At 40.8% G+C, this 19,233-nt stretch overlaps 3 protein-coding genes across 5 annotated transcripts in view; 1 reads left to right on the forward strand and 2 right to left on the reverse strand.

The window, feature by feature from the left end:
- The window catches only part of LMLN (leishmanolysin like peptidase), a 105,352-nt gene extending 97,347 nt beyond the window's left edge, over nt 1-8,005 (reverse strand). For both annotated transcript variants that reach the window (XM_022567845.3, XM_089910622.1), the window contains exon 1: nt 4,013-8,005. In XM_022567845.3, coding sequence (XP_022423553.1) covers nt 4,013-4,231 — 219 coding nt within the window. In that variant the 5' untranslated portion in view covers nt 4,232-8,005. The remainder of the gene's footprint in view (nt 1-4,012) is intronic.
- Nucleotides 8,006-8,125: 120 nt separating this feature from the next.
- RPL35A (ribosomal protein L35a) lies at nt 8,126-11,764 on the reverse strand. Of its 2 annotated transcripts, none has more exons than XM_022567886.2 (5): nt 11,712-11,764; nt 11,035-11,079; nt 10,668-10,820; nt 9,450-9,594; nt 8,126-8,206 (listed from the first exon to the last, which is right to left on the reverse strand). In XM_022567886.2, the coding sequence occupies exons 2-5, from the start codon at nt 11,043-11,045 to the stop codon at nt 8,183-8,185; spliced, it is 333 nt and encodes a 110-aa protein (XP_022423594.1). In that variant the 5' UTR covers nt 11,046-11,079; nt 11,712-11,764; the 3' UTR covers nt 8,126-8,182. The 2 variants fall into 2 exon arrangements, with proteins under 2 accessions (XP_022423594.1, XP_022423586.1); XM_022567878.3 differs by lacking the exon at nt 11,712-11,764 and adding an exon at nt 11,512-11,659.
- A 2,812-nt stretch (nt 11,765-14,576) lies between these two features.
- Nucleotides 14,577-19,233, forward strand: part of DRC9 (dynein regulatory complex subunit 9) — a 41,155-nt gene continuing 36,498 nt past the window's right edge. The window contains exons 1-2 of the mRNA XM_022567924.3: nt 14,577-14,605; nt 15,572-15,839. Of these exons, the coding sequence (XP_022423632.2) occupies nt 14,598-14,605; nt 15,572-15,839 (276 nt within the window). The 5' untranslated portion in view covers nt 14,577-14,597. The remainder of the gene's footprint in view (nt 14,606-15,571; nt 15,840-19,233) is intronic.

A 19,233-nucleotide genomic window follows, 5' to 3' on the forward strand; every position in this document is an offset into this window, starting at 1 on the left:
GTACTGGCACAAAAGCAGAAATATAGATCAATGGAACAGGATAGAAAGCCCAGAGATAAACCCACACACCAATGGTCAACTAATCTATGACAAAGGAGGCAAGGACATACAATAAAGAAAAGACAGTCTCTTCAATAAGTGGTGCTGGGAAAAGTGGACAGCTACATGTAAAAGAATGAAATTAGAACACTCCCTAACACCATACACAAAAATAAACTCAAAATGGATTAGAGACCTAAATGTAAGACTGGACACTATAAAACTCTTAGAGGAAAACATAGGAAGAACACTGACATAAATCACAGCAAGATCTTTTCAGATCCACCTCCTAGAGCAAAGGAAATAAAAATAAACAAATGGGACCTAATGAAACTTAAAAGCTTTTGCAAAGCAAAGGAAACAGCAAACAAGATGAAAAGACAACCCTCAGAATGGGAGAAAATATCTGCAAACAAATCAATGGACAAAGGATTAATCTCCAAAATATATAAACAGGTCAAGCAGCTCAATATTAAAAAAACAAACAACCCAATCCAAAAATGGGCAGAAGACCTAAATAGACATTTCTCCAAAGAAGACATACAGATGGCCAAGAAGCACATGAAAATCTGCTCAACATCACTAATCATTAGAGAAATGCAAATCAAAACTACAATGAGGTATCACCTCACACCAGTCAGAATGGGCACCATCAGAAAATCTACAAACAACAAATGCTGGGGAGGGTGTGGAGAAAAGGGAACCCTCTTGCACTGTTGGTGGGAATGTAAATTGGTACAGCCACTATGGAGAACAGTACGGAGGTTCCTTAAAAAACTAAAAACAGAATTACCGTATGACCCAGCAATCCCACTGCTGGGCATGTACCCAGAGAAAACCATAATTCAAAAAGACACATGCACCCCAGTGTTCATTGCAGCACTATTTACAATAGCCAGGTTATGCAAGCAACCTAAGTGTCCATCGACAGATGAATGAATAAAGAAGATATGGTACATATATACAATGGAATATTACTCAGCCATAAAAAGGAACGGAATTGGGTCATTTGTTGAGATGTGGATGGATCTACAGAGTGTTTTACAGAGTGAAGTAAGTCAGAAAGAGAAAACAAATATCGTATATCAATGCGTATATATGGAACCTCGAAAAATGGTACAGATGAACCAGTTTGCAGGGCAGAAGTAGAGACACAGATGTGGAGAACAAACGTATGGACACCAAGGGGGGAAAGTGGCAGGGGGTGGGGTGGTGGGATGAATTAGGAGATTGGGATTGACATATATACACTAATATGTATAAAATAGATAACTAATAGGAACCTGCTATATAAATAAATAAATTAAATTAAATTAAAAAAAAAAACTAACAAAAACTTCACTAAGAAAGGAAACTATAAGCCAACATCATTCATAAACATAGATGCAAAAGTCCTTAATCTATGAGCAAATTGAATTCGGAAGTGTATTAAAATGATAATACATAATAACCAAGTAGCGTCTATTCCAAAAATGCAAGATTGATTTACTATTGGAAAATCCAATGTGATATACCATATCACACTACATATTATATAATTCCATTGATATAAGCTTAGTTCTAGAATAGGCAAAACTAATTTGATATGAAATCTAAATCTAATACCAAAAGAAAAAAGGAACAATAGTAGCCTTGGGTGGATGGGAGAGACTGATTGGCACAGGACAGGAAGGAACTTTCTGGAGACTTGAAAATGTTCTACATTGTGATAGAGTTGTGGGTTTTACACGAATATACATGATTGCATTTGCTACATTTCAGTATATATAAACCTTACAAAAAATTTTTTTTAAATAACAATAACAGTGGGAAGATGGGGAATGGGTAGAAGTATATGAAACAGAACTAAGAGAATACTGTTAAGTGCTGAAGCTGGGTGAAGGGTCATGGGAGTTCATTATACTATTCTGTTTGGGGGTTTGCTTTAATTTACATAATAAAAACAAAAACAAAACAAAACGTAGAGTTTTTAGTTGAGAAGAAGATATATGAGTCAAAATGTTTCGTAGTTCCCCACCATTACCAATAAAAAGTTACTGTAATTTCCTGTTGCAATTAACAGAGGTACAGTCACTAGTAGTACAATGAATAGTAATTGCCTATACTTTGTGTCCAAGCTAAAGCAAAGAGATTGGTTAGGAGGACTTGCTACTACATACTCTACGAATAACTAGTAAAATTTATTAGGAATATGAACTCTCAAGAAGAACTTAATAGCTTGCTTTGAATATCTGAAGCACTATCACCATTTAGCTTGTTCAGTCAAGAGCCATAAATAAAAATAGTGGATGGAAGTTTCAGGAAGAGTTATCAGCTCTATATTTTTATCATATCTGGCCGTGTCATGCGGCATGCGGGATCATAGTTCCCCGCCAGGGACTGAACCCGTGCCCCCTGCAGTGGAAGCTCGGAGTCTTAACCACTGGACCAGCAGGAACGTCTGTGTTTTCAGCTCTATAAAAAGAACAATGATCTCTCCAAAAAGCAAAGAGGCTGCCTTTGGAGATAACTTCCCTATTTGTGGAAATGTTCAAATATAAGTAGATTTGTACACTGGCAACAATCACAAGAAGAAAACAGCTATTAAGGTTCTTTCTAGTACAGAGATTTTGCAGTTCTCTGAACTATTTTCTCTTCTTTTGATCTAAATTCAAAGAGAGAAGGGCAGGGCTTTGTGGGAATGTCTTTTAAAAAGAATTCACTAGGTGGGTGGGGGGAACTGAGGAGATGTTTTAAGGGTACAAACTTGCAACTAGTAGATAAGTCCCAGATATCTAACGTACAACATAGTGATTATAGACAACAATACTGTATTATAAACTTACAAGTTGCTAAGAGACTAAATAAAATAAAATAATTCAGCCAGAATGCAGTGTCATGATAAAAGCTGTAATACAGCCACAAACCCCAAACTTAGTATTCTGGCATATATGGTTATGAACAGCATGCATAGAAATTTTTGGAAATTATCACAAAAATGAATGGTCTTAGATTTCTGGGCTGACCTGAAAATTTCTAGATTAATCTTTCTTGTTAAAGTAATAAGACAAATTATAAAATCAATCACAACATGCAGCCCTGACCCAGGTACTGTGTCTTCTTTCCTCAAAGAATACTGATTATTGTGGGCCCTCCTCTGATCTAAGTACTGTGGAGAAACTAAAGTATAAGACACAAACCTTATCCCAAGGAAAATTACAATTGAACTACAAAGGCACAAACCATCACCACACAGCGATACTTGGTTAAGTGCCAGAAGAGAGTACAGATAAGACGTACTGTGAAATGGAAAGAACATTCTACTGGGGGTGGTTTCAGCAGGCTGCCTTGAGGTTAAGGAACTCAGAATGAAAGAATTTAGACAGGAATAAAAATGTAATGGGAGGGAGGCAGGCACTTCCAGGACAGGAGAACAGGGTAAAGCAAGCAATGTGATGAAGTAACTTGAAAATCAACCTGAATTTTGTCTCCAGGGAATCCCCAGTATCCTCTCAATGCCTTTGTCTAGCTCTCCTATCAATTTCTTCTCAAACCTTTAGATCAGTGGTTCCCAAAGTGAGGTCCTTGTACAAGCAGCATCATCAACTATCTGGGAACTTCAACTGCAAACTCTGAGGCCACATCCCAGATCTAATGAGTCAGAAGTGGGCAGAGGGAGGGAATGGAGCGGCAATCTGTGTTTGAACAAGTTTTTCAGGTGATTCTGACGGCCCGTTCAAGTTTGAAAACGATTGCTCTAGGACTACCTGATAAGCACAACCCACCGCGCAGGAAACTGATGACGTTCTGAGCGCCTAACTGAGCCACTTTGCTGGGTGCAGGAAGGGAGCTGATACCAGGTCCCAGCCCTCTAACAGTTCAGTCTCTGGCCCAATCTCGCTTTCTCCTCCAGTACCCCTTGTTCCAATCACCATCCCCTATGCCATCGCCTCCCGTATTACTTTACCCTCACAGGGCCCCTCTGTCGCCCTACCTCAGACTCAGAGGGGACGTGGTGCCGGCAGGGAGGAGAACTGCCCAAGGAGACAGGAATAGATGTAGCGCTTGCCCAGAGCCCGCCCAACAGGAGTAAAACGCCTCGGACCCATAAAGAACCGCTCCAGTGCCACCGGCTCGGGCCCCGGCCTGAAGTCGAGGAGCCCGCTCTTCCACCCGTCCCGGCCGCCATCTTCAGGCCGAGCATCGTTACCATGGAGTACGTGACGCCTCCGCGCCCAGCGCCAGCCCCGCCCCTCGCCTCTCCAGGCAGGTGGAGGGACTTAGCGGTGGAAAGGTGCTTCTTGATTGGCTAGCGTCACCCATAAGAAGTTCACCGCGGAAGACGCTGAGTTGCATCACGTCCATCGCGTGTCATTCGCGCGAAACCAGCCAATAAAAGCCACTTGGCGGCCCACGTGAGCTGAGCTGTGGGAAGACTAGTGGGTGCTGTTGGTAATGGGATGTTGATATGTCGGTGTCCTTACTGAGGCAGTTTTTCACTTTTTAATTCAGTTATTCACCGAAAAGATATGCACTCACTAGGTGCCAGGTGCTTAGACACATGCAAAATCTTTTATGGTTAGCTCTCTGTATAAAAGGTAAGTGGAATGTAATTTTCATTTTTACTTATCCTGAGTCACCAATTCTAGACCTACTTTTTAAAAAAATTTAAGTGTAGTTGATTTACAATATCGTGTTAGACCCACTTAAATGAAAGTCATTTTCTGTAAAATCAAATGTGTTCTTTACTATTCAAGCTCATCCCTTAACTTCTATGAATGTAAGAATTGCAACTGCATTAACCCCTGAGACTAGGTAGATCTTTGCCATTAAGGCAACTATCTTAAAAATTGAGCCGTGAGGAACTATAAGAAATTGTAAGTTGGGACAAATCTCCTTGTGGCCCACAAAACAAAGAATTAAAACCAGGGACTGAAAGCACCGAGCTGTAACAGTCATTCCAGAAACTTTATATTGTAAATTACTATGCTAGGAACTGTAGTAGAAAAAAAAAAAAAAGGACAGAAAATCCCCAAGAATTTACAATTCATTGGTGAAGACAATGTACTTTAAAAAAAAAAAAAGAAAAAATGGTTGAGGCATTTTACCAGTAGTAGTAGATGTGTCTATCATCCCACAACTAGTGGAAGCTGGGATTTCAAACAAAATATATCACTTTATAACGTACTCTATACACAAAACCACAAAGAAATTACGGATTGTGAGTAAAGAATGATACCAGTCATCTCAGTTTCCTAGCGGTAAAGGCAGTGTCATGCTGGTGGAGGAGCAGTTTCAATAGTCTAAAGGACAAGCTGCTAGCCGTTTTAAGTTCATTTCTGTGAAACATTCAACTCCTCCAATGTAGCTTTGGCTTGAGGACTGCCTTTGCACTGACTAAACCTCGCTATGGGTGCAGAAAAGCATAATACAGGCTCTCACTCCCCCCACCCAACCGTCTCCTAGTCCCCCAACTTTGTAAATGCACTGTTACCCGCTCAGCAACCAAAGCTAGGAAGTTAGTTTTGAAGACTCCTCTCTACAATCAATTGGTTTTAACATTCGGTTAATGTTTAGTCTGCTCTATTAAAGTACTCAAGTATCTCAGTTAAGACTGCAAAGCCTACCTGGTTTTCCCTTCCTTCAGTTTACGCTGGGTTGCCACAGGGATCTTTCTAAAATATGAATCTTGTCACCTGTCACTCAAGCTCTTCAGTGACACTCTAATACAAGAATATTGTTAGAACTTCCCTGGCAGTCCAGTGGTTAACACTCAGTGTTTCCACTGCAGGGGGGAAGGGTTCCATCCCTGGTCGGGGAACTAAGATCCCTGACATGTCATGGGCAGTGTAGCCAAAAAAATAAAAATAAAGACTAGGGCTTCTCTGGTGGCGCAGTGGTTGAGAATCTGCCTGCCAATGCAGGGGATGCAGGTTCGTGCCCTGGTCCGGGAAGATCCCACATGCCGCGGAGCGGCTGGGCCTGTGAGCCATGGCCGCTGAGCCTGTGCATCCGGAGCCTGTGCTCCGCAATGGGAGAGGCCACAACAGTGAGAGGCCCACGTACCGCTGAAAAGAAAAAAAGACTATTGTCTAAAATCCTGGCACCTGGTAGTTTTCTAGACTTACCTTCCAATTACTTCCAATTGGTTTCAGTCACACTACATAACCCAGTTAAATTGTTCAAGTGCCTTCTGGTTTCGCAATGTTTGTGCCATTTCCCTTTTCTGAAGTACCACCCCCAAGCATCTCTTCCTCTATTCGACGATCCCCAAGAGTACAGCTATTTAACTGGCACAACAAAGTAGTTAACCTTTAGTTTATGTTGGCTGTTTTTTTGTAAATTATGTTTTGGCTCCGTTGGGTCTTTGTTGCTGCTCACAGTCTTTCTCTAGTTGCAGTGCGCGGTGTTCTCATTGCGGTGGCTTCTCTTGTTGCGGAGCATGAGCTCTAGAGCGCAGGCTCAGTAGTTGTGGCACACAGGCTTAGTTGCTCCGCAGCATATGGGATCTTCCCGATCCAGGGCTTGAACCCATGTCCCCTGCACAGGCAGTCTTAACCACTGTGCCACCAGAGAAGCACCACCCCGCCCCCACTTATTTTTTAATGTCTTTTGGTTGTGTCGGGTCTTAGTGCGGGCTCTTCCTTGTGGTGCACGGGCTTCTCTCTAGTCGTGGCATGCGAGCTTACTTGCCCCGCGGCATGTGTGATCTTAGTTCCGCGACCAGGGATCGAACCTGCATCCCCTGCATTGGTAGGCGTATTCTTTACCACTGGACCATCAGGGAAGTCCCCTAACCAAATTTCAAGTTGTGGGGCCATGAAATGAACTGCTTAGATCCCACGAAGAGAGCATAATTGACCAATGACTCCAAGCTGCTTCTCGTTACCATCCACCTCATTTGTCTTGAGGCCATGGCTCCCAAGGGTTGCTGCCAGACAAATAAGACTGGCAGTACAAACACAAGCCCCTTTTCGGTGACTTCCAACAGCAATTTTGGCTTCAGGGCCACCATTAAACTAAGCAAACCGTAGAACTGCTGCGCGCCTTCATGCTAATCATTTTTTAGAATCTGCTTCTTAGAGAAAACAAATACAATTAAAATCTGTTAAAAGGGGTGCTGTTTGGTAAACTCCCAGTTTTCTGTTGGTATTTTCAGTGGAATGTCAAGATCTGTTGGTTAATAAAAGGAGTACCTGCTACTGCATCAAACACCTAAATCCACCATACTCAAACTGATGCCTTGGTTCAAACTTGTAATCAGCACATTCTGAGATTTAAAATATTCTGCAGCCCTGCTTAGTTGCCTTTGTATCATGCCAAAACGTCTCAATCCTGCACTTTACTATTAAAACATGGAGTAAAGGACAGCAACCCTGTCCAGGCAATCCTGACCACCCCCCACCAAGATTTTTTTAAGGTATGTGGCAATTTAGGGACACATTCAACTTACACATTATTCCCAGTCAAGTGTTATATACTGGATGCTTTGTCCAGTCACAAATCCCAAGGATATCTCATCTAAATGAGCTGCCAAATACCATCAATATAATCCTCATTCAAATTTCTCCCAACTACCATTTTTAAGCCCCAAGTTTCCCAACCAATCTATATTAAGCAAGTGCATGCTACTACAAGGTACGTTAGGAAGGTAAGATATTTTCAGTTTCTTTCAATTTAATGAGGGAGGTAGTTACCAGTACCACAGCTGAAATAAGGGGAAAAGTTATAGATCCATTTGATGTGGAAATCTGGAAAAATTTCATGGTGTATATCAATACTGGCTAAAAACTGACTTCTACCCTTCCTGTGGGTATCTCCACTTGTCCAAAAACTTTTCATAGGCTAGGTTCCAGCATTCCATCACTGTAAACCTTCCAAGATACTCCTTTCCACCGTCCCCAAATAAAGCTTACTTGTAACCTTCCCCCCAACATTTAAGGTCTTATATTAAGATACATCCTATCCTCATCAAAACCCTCCTGTTGTCTAAATCTCTGTAATTGCCATATTCTCTGGGCTCCGGTATACTCTGAAAATGCCCGATAACCACCACCATTTAAGCACTTCGCAACTGAATTCAGGGCAAAGAATTTTTTAAGCCGTGTTAACAAAAATACAAGGGAACAAATCCACACTTTTATTTATTTACTTTTCAGTAGGTTTAAATCCTTGAAGGGTACAGCATCTGGTGGGGAGGGGAAAGAACATAATGTCATTAAGTGCATGTTATATACAAACAGTTATTGAATACCACAACATGAATAAATCTCCCATTGTCCCATTACCCATCTCTGAAAGGCACCCAATGACTTATAGCCTACTGGGAAGGGAACTAAATTTTTAGAGCCTTCAGTTTCTAGGTGAACATTCTTTAAGAACCAGTACTGGGAACCTGAGAGTCCATTTAATTTTGCTTCCTCTAACGATAGTAAAAACCTCCTCTGATGAGAAATCTCAACTGCTCAACAGGGTTCAAAAGTACCTTGTGACCCCAAGGATGTAGCCATGTCTATTAAAAATAGATCCTAGGGCTTCCCTGGTGGCGCAGTGGTTGAAAGTCCGCCTGCCGATGCAGGGGACACGGGTTCGTGCCCCAGTCCGGGAAGATCCCACATACCGCGGAGCGGCGAGGCCCGTGAGCCATGGCCGCTGAGCCTGCGCGTCCGGAGCCTGTGCTCCGCAAAGGGAGAGGCCACAACAGGGAGAGGCCCGCGTACCGCAAAATAAAATAAAATAAAATAAAAATAGATCCTAACCGAAGAAAACAGGAGCTATCCTGTTAAAAATATCATAGAATCTGGAGTTGAAGTCCTGGGACATGAGCATTGGTTTTCCTCTATAAAATAAAACTAATACCTATTTGAACAAGACTGTCATGATGAAGAGATCGGAAATATTAATTATGGCAGGAAAAGGCATGTTGAATTTTTATTTTCTAGCAATTACTTCAGAGCCCAATAAATATATTTGCCATAAAATTGTTCATTTAAATAGGTGACCCTCGAAAAACACAAGTTTGAACTGTGTGGGTCCACTTATATACCCAGATTTTTTTTCAGTAAATACATACTGCACAATCCACAGCTGACAATCCACAGATGAAGAGGCCAACTGTAAAGTTGTACGTGGATTTCTCACAGTGCCCCTAACCTCTGCGTTGTTCAAGGGTCAACTGTGCTATTCCCCACCACCCCCAGGCAGCTTTAGCAATTACCTGAAATCTAGGCACAATCCATTTGAACCCTTTGCCTTCACTTTTCTTACAATGCCAAGAAAATGTTCCATAATACATTTACACAGTAGCCCCTAATTTTACAGCATGATCTATTGGTGACATTTTATAATCACAATAGTCCTTAGTAGTCAAAGCCAAACACCGTGAGCTTAGTTTGATTCAAAAGGTGCCACATTGCTAATAATGTACTTACCACACGGATTCTGTGTCCAATGGCCTTAGCAGGAAGGTTGCTTCGGAATTTGGCACGAACCATGCCACTGTTTCCATGAGCACGAGTTATCTTTCCCCAGATTACTCTGGTTTTGTTAGGTTTTCCACCAGGAGTTACTGTGTTGCTGATTTTAAAAGAAGATTTAAAAAGGCATGAGAACCCAGACAACCAGTACAGTGTGGTACAAAATCAAGGTGACTTCTAGACCAGTCGCCCTCAACCCTAGCTTAAACGGTAATAGCTGTAATATGCGGAGGGGGCAGGGAAGGGGGGGGACAAGAAATGTGAGGACATTTTGAGTGTAGGGAGAGAGGAACTTGTTTTTAATTTTAAATAGCCAGGGAAGGGCTTACTAAGAAGCTAACACCAGAAAAAAGACTCGAAGGTAAGGGAACAGCTTGTGTTAAAAACTGAGGGTGTGTCCCTGGCTTGTGGAAAGGCAAACGATGCCAAGAGATGAATCCTAGCTGGGTTAAGAGAGGACAGAGGGAGCCCTGAATGCATACGGTCTTAGAAGCTCCTTAATGACTTTAACTAAATGAGATGGGGAAGAGTTGGAATTTGAGCAATGTACAGATGATTTGACTTATAATTTTAAAGGATTGGGAAATCCCTGGTGGTCCAGCGATTAAGACTCCACGCTTTCACTGCCAAGGGCCCGGGTTCAATCCCTGGTCAGGGAACTAAGATCCTGCAAACCACGCGTGGGAAAAAAATTTAAAAATTTAAAGGATCACTCTGGTTGCAGGAGGAAAGGGGGATGGGAGAGATGAAAACATGTTCCCAAAGATCTTTTAAAAAACAATTTAAATACACAATAGTCCACCCATTGCTTCCACCCCCGCCCCCACCTCTATCCCAGAGATTTTAATTGATCTGGAATGGGTTTAAGAACCAATGCTCTAGAGGTAACATCTTTAAACATCTATAAAAATTGTAACTCCAAGAGATCAACAAAATGAATTAAGCGATATGAAAAATGCTCTATAAAACCTTAAGATCATAATACAAGGACCTGACGCCTTCCTTAAAACAACAGCTGTAATTTTTCTAAGTGCAGAAGACACCTATATTCAACACTAACCATGAATTTCCTTGAACTCCCAAAGTAGAAACCACAACAGTACCATTTACTTAACTAACTTCAAACGAGACCAATCAAGTGAAAACTCAAAAAGCACAATACTATCAACTTACTTCTTTGCTTTGTACACGTAAGCACATCTCTTGCCTAGATAGAATTCAGTTTCATCTCGAGCATATACACCTTCAATTTTCAGGAGAGCTGTGTGCTCCCTCTGGTTCCGTAGACCCCGCTTATAGCCAGCAAAAATGGCCTTGGACCACAGCCTAAGACAAAATATACTGTTAATCGTAAGCTGTTAAAAGATCTCGCTTAACTTCAACAAACCACAGGTATGATTTGGCTTGTAATGACAACCACCTAGAAGTTACCTAAATAGCAAACATCTAAAATTTTTCCCCACCAGTTTTAAACTCACATGTAGGCTCACGCCTAATAAACAAACTACAAGTACAAAGCAATGATATTTAAAACGCATACCTTCCAGACATATTTGTCGTTTTAGAAGTCCTGTTCCCAGCAGGCCTTAAAACAAAAATAAATCAGTTTAAAATCTTGCAACGCGCGTTTCCCACCTAGTCTCCTCTGGAATAGCGCCCCAAACTCAGAGAATACCTGATAACTAAGCAAATTCCAAAAGGAAGACAAAACCTAAAGTAGCAAGACAGTACACTACAGGAAGTAACTCCTAGAAACCCCAAAAGAAAGCCTTAATAAAGTTCACGCCACGATCATGGGAAAAAAAAAGATCAAGGAGCCAGAGAAGCACGCAGAGAACAAGACTTTTAAACACTGAATGGGAAAGAAAAGCTAAGGAAAGACACAGTAAACAGGCAAAGCCAGGTTTGAGGTGGGAGTAAATGAACAAAGAACCCTGCCTAAAAGTGCCACTGCTGCCAGAAAAATGCATCTATTTTATATTTTACTCCGCTAGGGACCGCAAGCAACTACAGTTACCGGAGCACCCATTCTCGGAGGTCAGGGGACCAGCACCATCAGTCCCGTATCTCCTCCATCCTGTCCTCCCTGTTGCTGGAATCCATAGAAATCATCAGCTGGTAGAGCCTCGGAGCCGCACCAGCATCTCATGAGAAGCATATAGCCGAGCCGACCCCACTTATTTGCCCCCAAAGTTCAGCCGCGTAAACGCCACACACCTCCACAGGGTCCAAGATGGCTGAAAAAGAAACAGAAGGCCCCGCCGCGTGGCCTCGTGGGTAAACACCTCTCCGCCCCGCCCCCCCATTTAGGTATCTCCCGCCACCGCCAAAAAAATAAGCTTCAGAAATCGTCTTCTGACTGAAATAAGCCACGTTCAAGAGCACTCGTACAATTCTTTCCCTAAGTCCTTTTATCTTTGTAAACTGCAACATGTACTATATACTTTGGAACAGAGGGAGGCAAAATGGTAGCCAGCTAAAGGAGAAGAACAGGTCCTCCAAAGCTCTGCGTTGCCATAGAAACACCTTAGCTTGGTTCCGGCGGCGTCGGGTGCTGTAGCGGGAAAAGTGAAGCCCGACTGGAGGACTACCCCCGCCTCGAATACCCCAGATTTGATTCGCCAACAAGTGGGTATCTTTCCTTTTTACCACATAGCAGTAGGGCGAACGGAAACTCTCGGATCCTAGCCAGGAAGAGAAAGACTGCGAACACAAAGGCAGGAGAAGAGAGCTCTTCCTTCTCTTTATCTTTTGTCCCCCACCACCCCCTTACTCCTTTCCTCCTTCTACTCCTTTATCTCTTTCCAGAAATGACTTAAGTTCTTACCGCCAGTCTTCATTTTGACTCCGAGGGTGAACAGCACTGTCCTGAAAAGGCTTTGTTGCCTTTTAAGGAGAAGTCATTCAGCTGCCAAACTCTGGCGGCGCGCAGCACCGTGGTCACGTGCCATAGGTCTTCAGTAAATATTCGTAGACTAGAATGGGATAGCTTAGTGGACGTGAAAAATTTACATTTCCTAACTATTGCACATTTATGTGTTGCCCTATGGATTCATTCCTTTTGTCAGCAGTTTGTTGAATGACTGACTACCATGTACGAAATTTTGTTCTTGGCTCGGAGGAGACTGCAGTAAACAGAACAACAGAAAGCTCTGCCCTCATGGAGCTTACATCCTAGTAGGCGGAGCAAGACAATGAGCGAGTAAAATATATGGCACATTAGAAGGTAATGTGAGAAAAAATTTTCTCTCTGGAGATTGGCTCCAGATGGGGCAAATGGCAGATACCTAGAAATATGCCACTGATTTAAGCTGGTACCTGATGGACCAGTGGTGAAGAGGTGAGGGGAAGAGTCGTTCAACTTGAAAGAATAGCATATGCAAAGACCCTGAGTTGGAAGGGAGCATGATTCCATAGGAGAAAGAAGCCCATTGAAGCTGGAGCCATGAGAGCAATAAAAGGGCAGTGCCAGATGGATCTGGAGAGGAACAGAGGAGCCCAGATCATGCAGGCCCTATGGTCCAAGTTAAGAATTTTACTTTTTTCCCCAAGTTAGTGAGAAACCATTGAAGGGTTCTAAGGAGAGACATGATGAGATTTTCAACTTTAAAAGATGAGTTCTTCATTTCAAAAAGATCACTTTTAATTTGGAAGCTGTGGGGCTTCCCTGGTGGCGCAGTGCTTAAGATCGGCCTGCCAATGTAGGGGACACGGGTTCGAGCCTTGGTCTGGGAAGATCCCACATGCCGCAGAGCAACTAAGCCCGTGCGCCGCAACTAGTGAGCCTGCACACCACAACAACTGAAGCCCGTGCGCCTAGAGCCCATGCTCTGCAACAAGAGAAGCCACTGCAATGAGAAGCCCGCACACTGCAACGAAAACTAGCCCCTGCTCTCTGCAACTAGAGAAAGACCCAATGCAGCCAAAAATAATTAATTTTTAAAAATTTGGAAGCTGTTAGAGTAGTTCAGGCAAGAAACAACAGCTATATTCAGCATAGTGTTGGGGGAGATGGAAATTGAAGGTAAAATCCACAGGACCTCATGGTGGTTTGAATTGGGGGAATGCTGATGTCAGGATGGCAGGAAGGAAGCAGAAATGACTCCTGAGTTTCTAGTATTGAGGAATGAGAAGCCATAACAGAACGAAAGCACTGGATTCTACATAAGCATAGTCCCATCTTACCTATGTGAGGCACACTTACCTATGCCCCAGGCCTAAAAAATGGAAAAATAAAGAAACAACAACACAGCAAAAAACCAAAATCTTAACACCATGCTATTTCCTCCTAAGACTGTCCTTGAACCAGAAAATTTGGCTAGTTTGGAGTATCTTTTTTTCAGTTTACATAAAGATTCTTTAATTTTTGCATATAAGATGTTTGTTGCATGAGACATACTTGTAACCGCCCTCCTCAGGATCACTTTACTGTGGACAAAATCACACTGGAAACTTACCATTCATTATTCATTCAGTATAGAGCAAGAATCTCCATAGGGTGTTCTCATTGTAAAGCTTATTTAAGCAGAAAGGACTTAGGTTTACTGAGGCAGGGTAACATCTTAACAGCAGTGTTAAACTGATTTTCAGGATAAATATAGTTTTTCTAAGTGTGATCTCAGTTGTTTTTCTAAGTCTGGGTGCAATGAATTCTGTTAATCTGGCAGATCAGGGAAATGGAGCCATCAAATTAAATATTTTAGTAATCAGAAAAACAGCAAAGTAAATTTGTTATATAAAGATTACCAATTAATACTCAGAATATAATTAAAAAACATACAAAAGCCATGCTGGACACTAATTTACCTTAAGAAACTCGAAGATTATATTTATCTGCCAGTAATTAAGCTGACCACTTAATACGCCTGTGCCACACGGTGGCAGTGGTTCTTCCATCTCCGGGACTGCTCTGCTAAGCCAAAAGGGGAGATAAGCCACAGCACTTGTAATTCTTTTCCTCTTAATGGAAGAGTATAGAAATAACTTAAATGTCATTCAACATTCCCTTAAACTAATCTCAATGTTTTCTTCCCACTTTAGGTGACTGCATTTTTGTGAGATTATAAATGTACCAAGGAGGTTAACAAAACTAACTCAAGAAGAATGGAAGAGTATGTTCCAAATTCCAATTTATTATATATTCATATGTATATATATAAAAAATATATATATATATGAAATGCCTTATGTTAAATTTCCATGTATTGTTTACCTATGGCTGTGTAACAAATTACCCCAAAGCTTAGTGATTTAAAATATAAACATTTATTATTTCACACAATTTCTGTGGGTCAGGAATTTAGGCGTAGCTTGGTTGGATGGTTTAAGAATTTGGGAGCAGCTTAGCTGTATGGTTCTGTCTGGGGATTTCTCATAAGTCAAAGTTGGCCAATCATCTGAAGAGTTGACTGGGGTTAGAGGATCCACTTCCAAGATGGCTCATTTACAGAGCTGGCAAGTTGATGCTGGCTGTTGGCAAGAGGCCTTAGTTCCTCACCCTCATGAACCTTTTCACAGGGCTCCTTAAGTGTCCTTGTGACAAGGCATCTGGATCCCCACAGAGTGAGAGATATGAGAGAATAATGGAGAAGCTTTAATGTCTCAAATTCACCTAGCCTTGGAAACCACAATATTCTTTTGGTTACATAGGTTAGTCCTATTCAATGTGGGGAAGACTACCAAAGGGCAAGAGTACAAGAAGGTGAGAATCATATGGTCCATCTTGGAGAATGGCTACTACGTTCTATTTTTCACTAACCATGAGACAGTTTTGGTTGGCATCTAAAGATGTTGCTAGAAAAAAGTTTATTTTAGCCCAAGTTCAAATTGGTTAAGCATAGCCAAATAGCCCAGGCTACATACCTTTATTAACCAGTAAGTTGCTTTTCTTTGGAAGCTCAGAATGTTACTGGCAGGCATTTAGCAGAATCATCTGCAAACTACTTTTGTTCATTATCTTGGTTATATTATATGACAAAATGGACTTTGTAGGAGCCAATCTACATGCTGCCTCTGCTTCTGAGTTTAAGTAATTTTTAAACATTTGGTGGCTGACTTATTTTTTCCTCCATTCTTAGAGGTCAGCTGGAAGCCTCAAATCTTCCTCCAAAAATCTGGCATTCTGAGGTGAGAGTGTCAGTGACAGGTGAACCACCTACTGCTGTAGAAGAAAATGAAGAAACAGCCAAAGAAACAGCCGTAGAAATCATCCCAGAAGTCATGGAGCCACTCTCCTTTCTAGATGTACTGAGGATCTCTGCAGTTCTGGAGGACACCACAGACCAGCTCTCTATTCTAAACTATATCATGCCAGTTCAGTATGAAAAAAGAAAAAGTATCAGCGTGGTATATACATTCAGCATTACTTAATTTTTGCTTTCTTTTCTTTTTATTTCTCCATCATTGTCAGTACCTATGCCATTCAATTTAACTTGGGAAATAGCACCTTCATATCAGATAAAGGGCTACAATAATTATCTGAGATATGTACTCTCAATTAATGGAGTGAAATAGACATAGCTCAAGGTACATTACCAATCAGAATATCCTTTTCTTCCAATATATTGGCATTATTCTAAAAGGCCTATAGATAAATCAGTATAAATACAATATATATACTGAGGAGATGGAACAAGTAATTGTGTTGTCTTACCTATCTTGTATTTCTCAGCTGCTAAAAGCTAACTGAACACTACAGGGAGGAAATTCAACTGGACCCTGTCAATATTGCTTTCATCTAAAATGACTTTGTTATTGCTAAATATCTTGCAATCTGCCTTTTTAAATATCCAGCCACATCATTGTGTCAGCCATTACATTTTCAATGATGTTATGGACTCCTCCTCAAAGGACCACTGAGTTATCAAAAAACTCAGCTTGGTAGTGAGCAAAATGTTTATGAATTCTTAAGCTCTTATAAGTTTTAATAACTTGGGTTGTAGATATAAAATAGAAACAATTTATAAATACAAATACATATTACGTTTAACAAAATTACATTATATAATTTGTACAGAATATATTCTTATTTCTGATTCTATGATAAATGAAAATTGCTATAAAAATGAGAGGGTAACTTGATTTTCATGTCTAACAGAAAAGAAGTCCATATGTATTTGACTAGAAAATTAAATTTCCCTTTAATTGCCCCTTACGATTTTAAATTGATTTTATTTTTATTTATTTTTGGCTGTATTGGGTCTTTGTTGCTGCGCGCAGGCTTTCTCTAGTTGCGGCAAGCGGTGGCTACTCTTCGTTGTAGTGCGTGGGCTTTTCATTGAGGTGGCTTCTCTTGTTGCGGAGCATGGGCTCCAGGCGTGCGTGCTTCAGTAGTTGTGGCACGCGGGCTCAGTAGTTGTGGCTTGCGGGCTCTAGAGCGCAGGCTCAGCAGTTGTGGTGCACGGGCTTTGCTGCTCCGTGGCATGTGGGATCTTCCCGGACCAGGGCTCAAACCTGTGTCCCCTGCATTGGCTGGCGGATTCTTAACCACTGCGCCACCAGGGAAGCCCGGCCCTTATGATTTTAAAGTTATTATTATTATTATATGTATAACCTGGGTTTATACAGCTTTTATAAAAGTTTATACAAAATTTTAATAGAACACTGGATTTGGAGTTGGGGACCTTTATTGTTTAATTGTGTGCTATGGGCAATTCATTTCGCTTTCTTGGTCTTAGTTTTCTCATTTGTAAATTGTGATAAGAGTTTTTTTTTAAAATTTTATTTATTTTTTGGCTGTGTTGGATCTTCGTTGCTGTGAGTGGGCTTTCTCTAGTTGCAGCCAGCAGCAAGCAGGGGCTATTTTTTGTTGCAGTGCATGGGCTTCTCATTGCAGTGGCTTCTCTTGTGGAGCACAGGCTCTAGGCACGCGGGCTTCAGTAGTGTGATGGAGTTTTAACTAAATGATCCCTTCTAATACTAACATTCTATGAGTTTTGAGGTACTTTTAAGACATTAATGGGTATTATAGGAATTAGTTTCCTTATTAACTTATGAAAAGCAAAGATATTGGAAACCCAAGAACTAAGCCTTTCAATGCTTTTAAAATGAGTCTAATTCTTAAATTAAACTAGTTAACAAATAGTACAAAAGAGACTAGTGTTTCCTTTCTATTGTCTCCTTCAGTAAGAATCAAAAATAAAGAGGGAAGATATTCAGTTAACAAGAAAAAGTTTTATCAATGATATTTACTGTCAGGCTTTAAAAAAGGGTAATTATCCATCATAGAAACTCAACAGAGAAGGAAAAACCCAAATTTATAAACAACATTCAGTAGTGGTCACCACTCCAGTAAACAAAAGAACAAAACTTTTGCAGTTTTATTCTGGTTTATGATCTTCACCCACAAAATTTTCTGACTTAACAGAGGCCCTACTTATGATTTTATAGAAGTATAAAGAGTAATGGTTTGTACTCTTATTTTGATTAATAGCAGCTTAAAAGCCCCTTTCTCAATGTTAGTTCTATAACTTTTAAAAATTGTGACCCTTAAAATAACTTTTTGTTTTTTTACTTTATAGTACTATAGTTGTTCTAACTCATAAATTTTTATAGTACCATTGCCCTATAGGGCATAGGATATATAATTAAGAACCTTAGTATGAATGTGAATGCTTTCTTTCTCCAAAAGCTTCACATTGTTGAGCCTTACAATAACAACCCTGGGATGAAAGTTTAGTTAGCATTATCCCTCTTTCACAACCATTTTTATAGCTAAAGATATTTCCAAAGAGTTTTTCATTCATTAGAATCATGGAATGGAATGATGAAAAATATACTAATGTACCAAGTTCTACCAGAAGTGGGAGTAATTGGTCCAAAGTTTGGAAAGAGCTCCCTTGCCCGGAATACTGTTTTTCTTATCTTTTCCCTTAGGATCTAATACCCTACTGTACAAGGAAGTGAATGGACCAGAATATTTAGCTAGTTCCTTTAAGTTCTCTTCTGAAAATTCATATTTATTTCTGGTAATCAGTACATCAAGCTGTTTAACACGTTTGCTTCCTTTTCCAGATGCCCAAGCACAAAGGTAGAGGGACAATGGTTAGGATGATCAGAAAAAACAAACTTTCCAGGCCTTACATTTCCCATTCCCTCCCTAGACAAAATCTAGAGTAATAACCATCCACGTACTTAACATTTTCCTTATGTACAGATAAGTTTCAGTTTAACTGTTGAAATTCTATGGCGTCTGTTCTCTTTGTAGTCAATCATATAAATTTTAATTTAAAGGAGTATTTTAAAATTTAATTCTTATTTAAGGCAGCATTTTATTTTGTACTTGCCTACAGATGTTTTCCTCAGATCTGAATCTTTGCTTATGGTTGATATAAGGAAAAATGCTGTTGAGTCTGTGTTTATTAACTTTTATGGATAGTTTTTTCTTTTTCTTTTTTTAACATTTCTGGTCTAATTGAAGTTTAGCTAAGGAAAACCTAGGCTTTTTTTTTTTTTGCGGTACGCGGGCCTCTCACTGTTGTGGCCTCTCCCGTTGCGGAGCACAGGCTCCAGACGCACAGGCTCAGCAGCCAGGGCTCACGGGCCCAGCCGCTCCATGGCATGTGGGATCTTCACGGATCGGGGCACGAACCCGTGTCCCCTGCATCAGCAGCCGGACTCTCAACCACTGTGCCACCAGGGAAGCCCAGACCTAGGCTTTTAAGTATCAATATACATATGAAACTCTTCTGTGCATAGGATCAGCACAAGAATTTAAGTAATCATATCAAATGCTGAACTT

The sequence above is a fragment of the Delphinapterus leucas genome, chromosome 4, assembly GCF_059928025.1.
Source record: "Delphinapterus leucas isolate spDelLeu-1000000601 "Yukka" chromosome 4, BTC_Dleu_Yukka2, whole genome shotgun sequence".
Taxonomy (NCBI): domain Eukaryota; kingdom Metazoa; phylum Chordata; class Mammalia; order Artiodactyla; family Monodontidae; genus Delphinapterus; species Delphinapterus leucas.